At 44.4% G+C, this 15337-nt stretch overlaps 1 protein-coding gene across 1 annotated transcript in view; it reads right to left on the reverse strand.

Moving 5' to 3' along the window:
• The window catches only part of NCKAP1 (NCK associated protein 1), a 906912-nt gene that overhangs the window by 655896 nt on the left and 235679 nt on the right, over positions 1-15337 (reverse strand). The window contains exons 9-10 of the mRNA XM_069225777.1: positions 13782-13938; positions 5176-5232 (exon numbers count right to left, since the gene is read on the reverse strand). Coding sequence (XP_069081878.1) covers positions 5176-5232; positions 13782-13938 — 214 coding nt within the window. The remainder of the gene's footprint in view (positions 1-5175; positions 5233-13781; positions 13939-15337) is intronic.

The following is a 15337-nucleotide window of genomic DNA, read 5'->3' on the forward strand; positions in this document are numbered from 1 at the left end:
GATCACTAGAAGTTTAACAGGTGGTTGAGGAGGTATAATGCTCAGGGAACTATGTTCCAGCAATAGAGATGAGTGGAATTACTTTGTCAAAAACTAAGGTATGTGCCTCTATTCCTGTTTCATACTCCATCATCAATGGTGCTATTATGTACTCTTTCCAAAAATAGAGCATGATTTGGACATTCCTGATGAAGACAGGGAAGACGTTGAAGGTGCCTACATGGAGATGTCCAGAGGCACTTCATCACTGCACTTCACGGACACCAAAATGATGGTACCCTGACAGCTGGTGTACTGAGAGTCACCAGACCTAGTAAACATGTCAGCCAGATATGTGGTGAAACTGGTTTCAATGGCTTTGTAGATAACATAGCTGATTTTGAAGTGGGCAAGCAAAGTAAACCAGTGGAGTTCCATCAGTTTGAGGCTGATGTGGTTATATTCCTCAAGGCTCTTGATGAAGAGTGCTGCAGATTTTGAGAGTGGCCAGTGTGGGGCATGAAAGGCCATGGAGCAGGGCATTGCTATAATTCTGAAGTCAGGGTATTTGGGCTTGAACAGCAGTTGTGAAGTCACTTTCTGAAAGAAAAGATTTTGCTTTCTTGGAGAGGAACAACTGATTTTCGTAGCGCTATGATCCTTAATGGTGTGGTAGGTACTCAAGCTAAATCCGAGCGACACTGCACTGGGTTGCTGAGCCTGACTTTGAGGTGGTTTTTATGTTGAGCCAGGTTTACTTCTTGCTTGTTGTTACTGGTGAAAAGCTTGACTTTTGTCTTGTGGGATGTGGCATCACTTCCCATGTTTAAATGCATTACTTTTGAAATATAATATATGTGGCCTACTGAGGATCCTTCACCCACAATTTAGTCTTAAAGATTTACATAATATCATCCAGTAAATGGTGGTGGTTCCCAGATGTAAAAAGACTAAATGGTGTGGACACTCCGCTTCTGTCTTGTTTGCTGAAGCCTGGAACATCATCCCTTCCGTCAGTATACACTAAAAGATGACCATCTAGCCTTCAGACGAAATGAAAAAAAAGTATGATTTTCAGAAGACTATTAAAATTGTCTCACCAGCCATAAATTTCCTCTCACGTACTGGAAATCTGTTTCCACAAACCATGACACCAGTTGGTAACGTGATGTGCTTCCCAAAGAAAGATATAACAGTTTTCATAGTGTTCTCGAGGCCACAAGGACAATGCAGCTTTCTGTTGCAGGGAGAGTGGCCCTAGAAAAAATTGTATCCTTTGCCAAAACTATTGTATTATTTCAATACAATCACAGTCCAGATATGGAAAATGTGGTTTATAGAGATGGACTTCATATTGGTGCATCTAAAAAGGGGAAGGGGGCAAAGAGAGCTTCGTCTGACAAAATTACAGCTACTGTTGGATGAGGGGGGTCTAGCTGCCCCTCACTTTGAGCTGTATTATCTATCCAGCAGGGAAGCTGCAGAGGAGTACTAGGGGGATGAATAAGTCTACTGCGCCGGGCAGGGATCAACTTGGAGACACAGACCTTACAGAGACACTAGCAACACTGCTAAAGCACCCAGGGTGTTTATGTGTGTAGGGGGTGTTGGGGGATAGGAGAGGGAAGAAGATAGACTACAACAGGTTTTCCACCACTGCTGGAAAAGAGAACTAGCATGCGGCTATCACATGGACAGCAACACGTTATGAAGAAAGGGAACAGTGGAACTAACAGAACATAAGGGACTGAAGACTATATGCAGCACTATTTGAAATATTAAAGCAGTACCACACCCTAATTCATCAATCCAAACACAACATCAATGATTTGCAGGAGACATGGGCAACCAACATACAAAGGGGCATCACGGAAGAAGAGTGGGCTAGGGTGTTCGCTGTTACAGAACATCCAGGAATGCTAGATTCTGGTAGATACAACTATAAATAAAACACTGGCATATTTAACAGCAAACAGAATTAACAAAATCTAGCTGGGTGCACTAGCATAATGCCCCAGATGTGCCCACCCAGATGTAGCATTTTATTACATGGTACAGACCTGCCCACACTTAGAGCTGTATTGGGTGAAGTAGGAGTAAAGATAAGGACAATCACAGACTGGCACAAAATATGGTCCCATGAGGTTGAGACATTTCTGTTCGGAATGTATGGCAGAACCAAGGCGAAACAGGTGACAAGTAGGTTCATAAGACCTGCACTGATTTTAGCACACAGACCGATAACTAAGAACTGGAAAAGCTTCACTGGCCCTATGAGCAAGGGATGGTTGAGGGTGCTCCAAAAATGGGCAGGCACAGAGGGGACACCGTGGCATCGAGACGTGAAATGAGGGATACAGGTTATGCAAAAGCCGCATTAGTCAATAACCAAAAGGAACCAACCGTACCCTCAGAGGAACAGTAATATGTCTAACTGTAGGACTATATGAATACAAGATGTGTAGACACCGCTGTCTGATGCTCTCTTGTTCCCAAGCCTTATTCCTTCCCACCCCCCAGCCAACAGAGCTGTAAACTTGAGCACTTATACACTATACTGTAGCAAAGTTTAAGAGATGATGCTTTAGAAGACACAAGCAAACTGGGAAGTGACCCACTACACCGGCATGGCATAACTTAACAGAGAAGTAACAGGTACAAGTTTGTTTTATCTGTTTAATTGAAAACTCAATAAAAATGTGTTAAAAAAAAAAAAGACATTAACTGTTTCAGCTTTATAGCCTACTACAACTGACTGTTGATTTTCTTTATCCTGTAGAGTTCCTGTGTTAGGAGGCAAGTTCAACAAGTTCTGTTTCTTTAGCAAATATGCAGATTCGGCCTCTAAATCACCTTGCATGGATCTGGGATCCTACGGGCAGACATATTTGGGACCTAACATGGGTGTCACAAAGTCTTATTTACTTATTTAAGTATATTTAGCTGTATTCGCAGGTGATCATAGTTTCTAGCTACAAATGTGCCCAGTTGTTCTTCAACTTGACCCGTAATACTTCACCATTCTTGATGTCACGTGCTGCCACCCTCAGAGGGTAAAGCCTTACGAAATTAGTAGGCCCTTGTCTCTCACGGGGACATCTCTGCACTTTACACAATCTTTCTAAAATCTCCTTTCATATTAGTTTATGGGCCTCTATTACTCTGAGCTGGTGTGAAAATAGGCCTTTTCCATAAATCTCTGCTGTAGCACTTATCTGAATGCATTGAAGGTGTTAACATCAATGCTTACACAAAAGCTAGTTTGTGTTTGGCTTGTGGCATAGGTTTTGAAGCTGAAATATTGTGGACCTTTTGCTGGTCCTTTTTGCAATGTTTTTCAAATTGAGACAATATGGATTTCCAGGGTTAATGGCATCAATTTTTCCTGTGTGCCTAAAGGCTAACAGCTTAGATAAAGCATTGCAATCAGTTCAGTTCACCGATTCGAAAAACAGCTTCAAAGGACCTTGGCTTTACAGAAGATAGACTTTTGTTGTCTTTATTTCATTTAATGTCCGATAGGACTGACAGAATAGTCTTTCACATTTTCAGTGGCTACCCTTGAAATCTTTCACATCTTCCTCATCATTAATTACAGTTTTGAAGAACTTGACCTTCTCATTGTCTAAGAACATTCCCTTCGGAACCTGAGCTATCTGCTCATGCTGCCTACAAATATCTCAATAGTCAACCACTGGCCTGATGCGATCCTGGTGACTACCCAACACTTTTCATTTTGTATTCTGAGGGCTTTAAGCTAGAAATACGGCTTGCACTTCATGTTGGCATGGTCCCTTGGTGAACCAATTGCACAATCTGTGGTAATGAACTGTGGAAATCCCCTGAAACACTCAAGGCAATGGGTTCTCCTCTGTAAAAAAACAAACAAACAAAAAAGGCCAGAACTGCATAATAATGCCTAGAACTTTAGTATTTTCAGGAGTCACTCTCTTTCATTGTAGTCCTTTGAAATTTGAATAATTGATGGCTCAAGTCTTCAGTCTATAGCCATCCCTAATCCTAGTCTACTGCTCTAGTACTCTGCTTGCAACCAATCTAGATGACAGAAAACATCTGCAGGTAACATCCAAGTGTACGTCTGGCCCAGGTTGCTGCCATAGTGAGTTATTTTAGGCATGCCTACTATGATCAATGCCAACATTTTTAATTAAGAAAGTGGTTATCAAACAAAACCACTAAAAGGAAAGCTAATGGCCAACAAGTGAATTTAAAATAGATTTATATAAAGATTATGTGAACATACTTTCTAGGTTACCTTTAATTATCAATCACTTACAAACACTATTTTTCTTCTTATCTAAGCTAAAACTCAAATGCTCATCTTTAACTATAATGGACCAAGTGTTACAGTGTGCTCACTCCCCGTCATCATGTTTTTTCCCCAAAACCTTTATGTAAGTCTCTGGTCATGTCTAATTATGAGATTCCCATTTAATCGTCACAATTTGGTTTCTGCAAACAATTCTGGCTTGACTGAAGTCAGAAAAAGTAAAGTGTACCCCAGCCTTTCTCCATACATTTGCACCTCACATTCAGCATTAAACCAAAGGCAGGGGTAGTTTCACATCCCTGCTCTAACAAGCACTAGCTAGGTAAGATTTCAGAACCGGCAAAGTGTAGGCTATTGTGAAGAAGTCACACAGAATAGTTGTAATAACAGCCTGAGGAACAAAGGCTGATAAGCCAACCAGCACCGATCTCAAAGCATGACTTTCTGGAACAAATTGAGAGTCTGAGAGCATTTACTAAGTCGTATACACAACCTCCAATACTCCTCCAGCATCCCTTTCTAAATTTACCAGCCACAACACTAAAAAAAAACCTCCTTTTTAGAAGTAATTCAGTGCCTATATTTTCAGATTTTAGCAGTTTGTCTTCAGATGCTTGCAAATGTTCGATAGCAAGGATCTACAAATTTATTTCTGAAACCAGCAATGTTCTGAGTTATGAATCAAAGGGAATTTCCCATGCAAAAACGATTAGTCTGCATTGGTTAAAATAAAATTACAGATGATGCATACTATTCGTTGAGAGTTGTGGCATGATTTTACCCAATAACTGCAGACAAGTTACACTAAATAGTAAAAAAAAAAACACACAAAAAAACCACAACAGTGACAACGTCCTCTTATCTCCCATGCACACTTCTGCGCTTTACATAATATAAATACTTACGCATGAGATATTGCGTTTTCCTTGCATTCCCTGATGTCATTAATACGTTTGTTGTAACTGTGAATAGAACAATAATGAAATTCTCATTATGATTGCATTAAAATTACTACAGAGACTAACTTTCAGAAAAACCCAATACATCTCTTGGGAATCAAAAACAGATAAAATGTGAAAGTACTGTAAGTAACTTTATCCTTCTTTGTATGTACCACAGACAGCCAAATGCCTTGCATGGATTAAACATTATAATTTGGTGATCAGAGCTTGAAACAATCCCCAATAAGTTTTGAAGCACAGCGTACCCTGAGTGCGCATCCTGCCCAATTTTCTGAACCAAGATAGTATGGTCACCTAAACATACATGCCGAACTTCAATTTGCTTCTCTACAAATCTCCTGGAAACTGAACTATGAAAGAGACCTTGAGACATTACCTCTGGTTTGGTGTATTTTAGGCATGCCATGCAAATACTTCTAAGCTATGCGTCCACTTGTTAAAATGAATTCTTCAGTTCACCTTTTTAAAGCTTACTTTGATAATAATATTGTACTTCACATCCTAACTCAAATAGCCGCCCAGTCATTTTAACTTCTTTGTGCACATGCTTGCAAATGGGTGCTCCCCATATTGAGTGGCACAGTGAGAATAAAAGGACTGCAATGTAGTGTGAGTGACTGCCAGTGCTGAGATGTTTGCAAGTATTACACCATGACCTTTTATTTTTTGGCATCGAAGGCATCCCTTAAGGAATATTACTAACTGTATACTAAGGTTAAATGAAATCTTGACAATGCAGGACATTCCTTGTGGTAGTGACATGCGTGCTACAGAAATCTGACAATAAAAAAAATTACATTTGGAAACAATTTCAAATGTCTTTGAATTCTAATAAACTAAATTTTATAAAACTTAACATCAACAGTACAGTACATTTCATGTAGTTTACATGCTAGAGTGATCACCAGATAGAACAAGATGCTCCATAATAGATGCTTAAAGTTACATTTACAAATCAATTCAAAAGGAAATCTCGCCTGCCCAGTGAAGGCTGGATTCAGCTCCTGTAAACTAGCTACCTTTGTGCTTGAAATGAACGTATGCTTATTTCCCTAGAAACATCCACACCCCTGCTTTCCTAAAGAGGGAAGTATTGCCTGAATCATTTCAGCTACCACTTATGCAGCTGTACACACCCTAACTCGGCTCTGTGCTCACCCACACACTGATTGTAAGTTATGTCTTTTTACACACTATATTGTAAACCTTTTCCGTTTGCTAACATTGCATGACCTTTCTGTATAATTTCATGCCTCTCCTTGAATGTCTCTGCATTCACCAGGTAACCTAGAATGACTGAATTCTATAACCCTAGAACCAATGGGGCCAAATTCTGCGTGTTTTGTTGGGGAGAGAAGGCAAGGCCATTTTGGCTGCTCAGTAACTGGTCTTTTGACTGAAGATGTGTGTATGGAAAAACCATCTACCTCAACCACATAGGAAAGATGAGATTCAGTGATATGAGGGACTCTTGCGTGTTGTGAAAAGTATTTCGAACCACCAGTATCATTTGCATGTAAATAAATAAATGCTGAAATAAGAGGAGGAGCTAAGATGGCGGACGTGTAGGGTGGATTCCCAGGCCTCTCCGATGGCCCAGCGAGAGTCCCCTACCACCCGTCCCCCCCCCAGGGGCAAATAAAAAAAAAATGCCCCCTGCTCCCCAAGACTAATGGAGCGCCCCTGCCCTGCCAAAGGAAGGAGCAGATGAGAGGGCGACAGAAGCAGAGCAGGAGCCCAGCAAGCGGAAGGTCTAGCGGGTCCCTGGGCCAGCAGTGACCGCGGATCAGTAGAGCGCGGCCAGCCGAGATGCAGGGGAGAAACCAAGGAGTCCGGAGCGAAGGGAGAGGTGCCCAGGAGGACACCAGCACAGCGGGCCCACTTTCAGACCCATCCAGCGAAGGTGGGACCTGGTGGGGTAGTCCTCACGGAGATCCCCTGGCCATCAAATGGAGGGGCCTAGGACAGAGCCCACCATGGGCAATGGCTATAGCGTGCTCCAAAAAAGACAGATCAGTGAAAGATATGTTAACCAGGCCTGCACTGAGCAAAGCTGAAGGGGACACCGCTGTCAGAATGAGACAGGGGAGCGAGGGACGGGAGGAGAAAGGAGAGGGGCCCCATTATGCCATAATGCGGGAATTTCTTGAGAGCATGTTCACATCACTGAAAGCGGACTTACAAGCAGTTAAAAGGGACTTATTGAAGGACCTGAGGGAGGTAAGGGGTGAGCTAGAGAAGGTCGGTGAGAGGGTGGCCACCCTGGAAAACTAGCAGGGATAAAGAGATCAAGTAGCTCTAACAGGGAGTGATCCGCTTGAAGGAGCAACAGACTGAGCTCCAGACCCATGAGGAGGACTTGGAAAATTGTGTGTGGGGGGGGGCAGACAAGGAGATCAGAATGGACAGAGTAGGACCGCCGAGACAGTCTCATGTGCCCCGAGCAGACATTTTGGCAAGTCTACATGAATTTCCCCTCAAAGAGAGTATTCTACGGCTAGCACAAGAACACCCTCTGAAGTTCTGGGGGCACACCCTGCTCCTATACCAGGACCTTTAAGCGATAAACCTACAAAAGAGGAGAGACTTCCGCATGATCACCTCCCACCTAAGGGACAAGGGAGTCACCTACTCCTGGGGTCATCCCTTCAGACTAATTTTCCAATGGGAGGGCAAGATGCACCAGCTGCGTTCACCGAGAGAGGTGTATAAGTTGCTACAGCTGGAGGAACCCTCAGAGGAACTCCCACACTCACAACGACCAGATCGACGGAGCCGAGCACGCTGGCAGACAGCACCAACTGGGAATATCAAACCAGACTTAGAGACTATAGCATTAGAAAGAATGGGGGTACTGGAATCCCTAGCGGGGATATGAAAAATCCTGAAGGGGTGAGGGGACAGGGAATGGAAAGCATTACGATGGCATGGAGGGCATGGGGAAGTGGGTGGGGAGCATCTGAGAGAGACCGGAAATCCCCAGGGTGGGATGCTCCTGACACTTAACCTTCTTTCCTGGACTATGCAAGATCTCGGGCTCCCACAGGTGAGCCAACAGGACATGTACATAGAGTTCTATTTGTTTAATGTGGGGTAGGGTGCTCAATTTTTCAGTACCGACGCACACAAACAGAGGACAGGCATGAAAGACAGACCACCACTCCCATGGAGGGCGAGGAGGACAGCGGGTTCACTAGAAGCACCCACAGGCCATCAATAGCTTACCTGAATCACAACAATAACCCTTATAGTAGTCACCCTCAACGTTAAAGGGTTAAACAACACAACCAAGCATACAGCAGTCCTTTCCTATTTGGAACACACACACAGACTGACATATGCCTCTTACAAGAAACTCATTTAGTGCCCGCGGACCACCACAGACTCCGCTCATGGTCTTTCCCAAAACAATACTTTTCCTCAAGTGGTGGGGGTGGCACTTGTTTCACGGTCCTTCCGTGGGCGAGATGGGAGACAAGATAGCTGAAATAAGAGATCACCTACTGGCCTTTCGGATACATATAGGAGACTTTCAAATTACTGTTGCATCCATATACGCGTCAAACAAGGGACAGGATGGGTTCATACACTGGGTGCTGCGGGGACACAGGACAGACAGGTACTGGTGGGAGGGGACTTCAATATTGTCCTCAACAATGACTGTGACAAATCATTCTCTAAATATGGAGGGACAGGTGCGCTGTCTATAGAGGAAGTGCAGAGATTGAGGGGAATAGGACTGGGAGATCTTAGGAGGGGCAAACATGCTATAACCAGGGACTATACATTTTACTTTACTCGCATGCACACAAGACATTTGCCCGCAATGACTTCTCCCTGAGCTCCAAAGAAATAGAACAGACACTGAGGAAGATAGACATTGAGCAGTGTGCACTATCACTGGTCTTGCACATCCCAATCCAGAAGACACTGCCCTTGGCAGTTAAGAACCACCCTTCTGCTGAGGAAAGAGGTGGTCGCACAGATAACGAAGGCCATTTCCCACTTCCTTGAGATCAATGGCACTGCAGGCACATCCATCACACTACTCTGGGAGACAATGAAGGCAGTTATCCGAGGGGAATTCATTGTGATATCAGTAGCAGATAATAAACTCAGACGGGAGAAGTGGACCCAACTGCAACAACAGGTGACTGAATTAGAGACAATTCACGAAAGGACCAGGGCTCCCCAAATATGGAGAAAACTCAGCACAGCCAGAATGCAGACAGCGAGCCTCGATACGGACAGAGCGGAGTATGCAGCCCTGCGCCCTCGACACTCCTTTTACATGCAGGGCTGTAAGTGCGGATGCCTCCTGGCCAACAGGCTTAGGGCCAATAGGCAGACAATCGCGGTTGCTGCGACCCAAGCCCGGATATGGTGGAGGTAACAAATGAAATGCAGATAGTCTCGAGATTTCGTGACTTCTACCGGACCCTTTACTCCCCCCTGAGGACGAGTGGAGATGCTCCCCACCAGTATCTCACCCTGAGCACACACAGATAAACTGACGGCTGAAGAGGCGGCTCAGCTGGAAGCCCCAATCAAGATAGAGGACGTAATCTCAGCAACTGCCCGTTTGGAGGCCTCAAAGTCACCGGGGATGGACAGGTTCCCAGGCCTGTTCTATAAAACATTCTGCAAGAGCCTAGCCCTATACTGACACGCCTCTTTAATGCAATCATGGGCCCCAGTGAGATCCTGCCATCCATGTTGGAAGCAGTTATTGTGGTGATCCCTAAATCGGGGACAGACCCCACACAATGCAGGTCCTACAGACCAATCTTTCAATTTAACAGACTTCAAACTTCTAATGGGCATCCTAGCCTCCTGATCACGCTCATGCCCGGTTTGGTGCATCCTGATCAGGCGGGTTTTATCCCAAACTGGCAGCGTGGGGACAATACCAAATAGCTCATGCATATTTTAGATAAAACCCAGCGCTCAAGGAGGGAACTAATGCTACTAAGTAAAGACGCAGAGAAAGCGTTCAACCACGTCCACTGGCAATACCTGCAGGCCATGCTAGAGCACTTCGGTATGGGTCCCCCCATTCCGAGCCTGAATAGAGAGATTGTATAGCCACCTGAAGACTTCGGTCTGAGGCAATGGGGAGACCTCTGCCAAATTCCTGACTGGCTGCGGAACCAGTAAGGGATGTCGGCTTTCCCTGCTCCTGTTCGCCCTATACATGGAGCCTTTGCCCAAAGGGCGAGGGACAGCCCGAAGATAACCGAGGCAGTATTCAGGACATGAAAGAATACACCATCGCACTATACGTGGACAATGTGTTGGTAACGTTGGATGACCTGATAAGGGCCCTCCTGGCCTTTTTGAAGGAGATGGAGGCCTTTGGAGAGGTGTCCGGATTCCAGATGAACGTTTCAAAGTCCGAGGTACACAGTCTCACACTTCGAGGGGGTGAGGGGTGGTGTACACGATGGCCCAGCAGTATCTCTTCCAGAGGCAGACACATTCTGTTCCCTACTTAGGCATCCAAATAGCCAGAACAGTCCCAGAGACCTCAAAGAGGAATTATCAGCTCCTTCTGGAGGGGGTCAAAAAAGACTTGAAACAATGGCGACAATACCCCATATCCTGGCTTGAGAGAATAGCCTCAATAAAAAAATGACAATCCTCCCCAAGGCCCTATTCCTCTTCCATGCACTGCCGGCCGACCCTCCACCGGGCACCCTGCTGACGCTGCAGAGGGCAATCAACTGATTAATTTGGGCAGGCAAGAAGCCTAGAGTGACCCGCACACTGGCCCGTCAGCTCCCACTTAGGGCAGGCCTGGGAATCCCAGACCTACAGCAATACTATAGAGGCAATCAACTCCGCTACTTGGTGGAGTGTTCCCAGCCGGAGTAGGACAGGCGATGGCTGTTTATGGAACAGGCGATCGCCGGCACCCCTCTTTGGGGGATAACCTTTCTGCCCAGACTTCGCAGACCATGGGGATTATATTCCTTCCCCGTCAGAGCAACCCTGAAGGCTTGGGACCAAACAGCATACACCTGAGGCTTGACCTCCTCCCCCTCCCCCCTGTCACCCATTGTGGGGAACCCAGACTGCACGCTGGGTTTAGACCGGGGAGCCTTCCACACCTGGGCATCTCCAACATGCTGCTCAATTGGACATTTGTTTGATGAAGAGGGGCTTGTGCCCTTCGAAACCCTAAAGACCACAAATTTGCTGTCAGAGACGGAGAGAATGTACTATTTACAGGTCTGCCACTGGGCAATGCAGCCTGCGAATTGGACACAGCGAGTAGTCCCCTCACACAATGGCTGCTGACAAAAACAACAGACCAGCACATAATCTCAGACCTATATGACTTACTTCAGCAAGCGACTCCAACAGCTAGGGCTCCAGGCCAGGCCCGATGAGAGGCAGAACTGGATAGATCGCTGGCACCTCGGGAATGGGAGGGGATTTACTACAGGGCATATGACACAGCATACAGTACAAACTGCATGGAGATGACAGTGAAGATTGCTACCTGCTGGTACCTCACCCCAGTTTGCCTTCATGAGAAGGACCAGCCGCGGATGTCCTTGTGCTGGAGGGGATGGAAGGCATCAGCCGTGCTGACCCACTTGCTATGGGAGTGCCCGAGATTGGGGACCTACTGGGAAGACATCCTAAATGATACCAACCAGCACTTTGACACTCAACTCACAAGATTCCCGGCCTACGTCATACTGGGAGAAACCCTCTGACGTTCCTGCTTAAGTCACAGCGAAGCCGCCAGATTGGTCTAGCTTGAGGAGCAGCCCTACAAAACATACTGACCCACTGGGGAACTGCATAAATCCCCACACAGCTAGGTTGGCTGCATCGGCTATGGCGGATTCTGGGGATGGAAAAAATTACACTCACCCCTTTCTCTCATTTCTCTCTGGAGAGTTCAGGGAGCTGATTTGCCCAAAATACCTGCGACTTCTACGGCTATCAGAAGGGGACGAAACCTAAGGGATCTAGGTGGGAAAACACTAAGAAAGCCTGGTGGCTCAAATACAACTGTACAGATTAGTTGTGCACCAGGGGGAGGGGGAGCTCCTGGGGTAAGTGCTCGTCACTCTCTGTTCTAATAAAACTTGAAAAATCAATAGAGAAATTTGAACAATAAAAAATACTGAAATGTTATAAATAGTAAAAAAAGAAAAAAAAAAAAAAAAACATTCCTGATAGACTCCTTTGGTAACATCTAAAAATAAAATACTGATGTTCAAGTGCCTCATTCATTGAAAACACAGTTATCTGTGGAACACTCTATTCTTACAACTGGTTGGCAATGATCTACTAGTTCACTTCTCACAGACGTAAGTCTGCCAGTATAGACAATACTATGGGGGCAACCTATTTGTCATACGACATGCTTTCACTGACAGATGTTTAGATTATTTTCAACCCTAATTCACAATGTATTGGTGATTTTGCTCTCTCAACCAATACTTGGGTCACCAGGTAGCTCTGCCAATTGTCAAATCTTGTTTTAAAAGCATTTTTGCCCAGGGTATGTAGGGCCAAGTTGAGTGGTTGGCAATCTGACGGGAGCACTTCCAAGAAATTCCGAAGTAAGACAACAGATACTTTACACTTCGGTGCCAAATCAAACACTCACCGAAGTACCGGAAAATGGACAGCAGACATAGAAACAGGAAATGTAAGTATAGGGCACAAAGGAAGCCTTTAGCCATACTTAATTGCCAGAAAAAGTGAGGGCTGGGCCCAGCAGCTACTTGATACAGACACACAAGCGCTAAATGCTCATTAGAAATTGGAAGAGAGACCTGGGAAGAGAGTGCTGCCAAATAACACCCTCTATGGCCAATGCCCACCAGACACTTTGGCCATGTTTAGCAAATGCTAAGGTAGTACAGCTGGTCAAGACTGTGGGCCACACCTAACAGATACTGGCATGAGGGGGTCCTGCGTATGACTACAAGCCAATATTGGCAGGTAGTGTAGGCAATTGTACTAGTACAGGGTTTAACCAAAGGCCAGGCACTATGCCCTGTGTTGCTGAAGTCAGCAGTGCGGAGTGGTGACTGAGGGAGTAAGAACTGGGAGAGTAACGTAGCAATGCAGAGTGATGCTATGGTGTAATGAGCACTCTGCACAGAGTGTAGTCACAGGCTACAATCTGAGCAGAACACTGCTGCAATTAGTACACGGTGTACAAAAGAGGCAAGTGTACTGGAAAAAAGCATGGTCAAAACAACCTTATCTGGGAAGATTTCAGTGTTCTGGATCACAAATAACCTTTCAACTGCATTTTTATAATTGGATTTTTTTAAATAAATTAAGCTGCTAATTTTCATCCACAATCAAAGCGCCTTACTGGTTTCTCCAATATATATATCATTACATATATACAGAATACTTGAAACCTGCTAACAACAAAGAATTGAAAATTAAAATAAAGAAACAAAGAAATAATATAGTATTCAATTATCATACAACATAAATAGAACAAGGTAGTACTGTGAGACATTTCTTACATTATTAAGTGCATTGCATATTAAGCTTTAATACTGTACCCTCGTATGTTTACAAATAGATCTTCTACTGCTTTGTGTATGTGGAATACTTCATCTCTGAACAGAGACAGGCATGAACTGCTCTGAAGTGCAAGTTTCCAAAGGTTCAAAGAGGTAGCATCCGTATTCAAAATTCCATGGCACAGGATAAATCCAACTTAAACAGGAGAAAGAATACAAACTTTTTTTTCCGATAAAATACACAGCAAAATATTGTACTTAAACATAAGCAAGCGCGAAAAAGTATGATCAAGGATATAGCTATCAGCAGATAAAATGACTATTTGATGATTTGATCTACTGTTATCTCTTTATTGCCTTTTGCACACAGAAGTGCAGTGCTGCTTTAACAGGTTCTTTAATTGTTAATATTGTCCACGCTTGCAACAGATGGATTTTAAACACCATTAAAGTCTGCTTTCATTTCTTCAACAATAAAGTCAGAGACCTCTTTAAATGCACCAAGACAACCTGTGATTCAGTGAATGGATGATTAATCATAAATAAAACAGCACTGTCAACACCAGTAGGTTTGGCTTACAACTGACAGTGCCTCAACTGAGACAGTCACTCATCCCTCCTTTAATTTATACACTTAATTGATCATCCTTACACTCATGCATATATTCATCAACCCATTGAATTATTCTTGCAGTCACCCAAAATATCACGCATACAAATTAACCAATCAGTGAAGACGTTTGATGCTAATTTGGGAGGGGTATGAAAATGCTTTGGGTGTAGTGTTGTCTGTATTTAGGGTGTTTTGCTTTTTCCATTAAGGATTTAACAGTTTGCTTGCGTTTTCGATGAGACCATGATTAAAGACATACTGTGTACTTATTTAACAATGAACAAGTCTTATTTTAGGAACAATGTTGCATCAATCATTCCTAAGAGAAGTTCTCTTCCTTCTCTAGTGAGCCATGACGTTATGCTTTCTCTAATGCGGCTGTTCAAAGATAGTATGCAGATTAATAACCAAGGCTGGTTGTTAACCGACTTTTGATAACCTCTGCACAGTCGCCCTTGCAGCCCCTCCCCCAACTCACCAACCCCTACAACCGGTTGTGTTTACACCAAGCACCAGTTAACCCCACTGAATAGTCTCACCCTCTTCCATTGATGCCTACCCTTTGTTCTGGGACTCTCTCTCCAGCCTCACACAAACAGCTCTGTAGGTGTTTCTAGCTGCTGCTCGCTGTGGTGGACTCCGGTTCCAGTGCAACCACCCCAGCTCCATTGGCTGTTTGCACACACAGTGCTCAAAGTGCAGCTAAGTGACCTTAACGGGAACAGCTGGTTTGCCATCAACAGGATGACTATAATTTGCATGTGCCGAAGAGCACTTAGTCCCCACAAGAAACAAAGAGCACCATACTAACGCACTAGAAAAACTAGCATAAAGCAACATAAACAGTACCCACTCCAGTCACAGCCCACTAGAATGAAGAGGCCTTGGGAGAAGACAGAGGTCAAAACAAGAAAAACATAAGGGCTGGTAGCACACCACACTGGCTTGACTTTTTTTTTTTTACTGGAAAATGCACCCAACA

This window comes from Pleurodeles waltl, chromosome 3_1, assembly GCF_031143425.1.
Source record: "Pleurodeles waltl isolate 20211129_DDA chromosome 3_1, aPleWal1.hap1.20221129, whole genome shotgun sequence".
NCBI lineage: Eukaryota > Metazoa > Chordata > Amphibia > Caudata > Salamandridae > Pleurodeles > Pleurodeles waltl.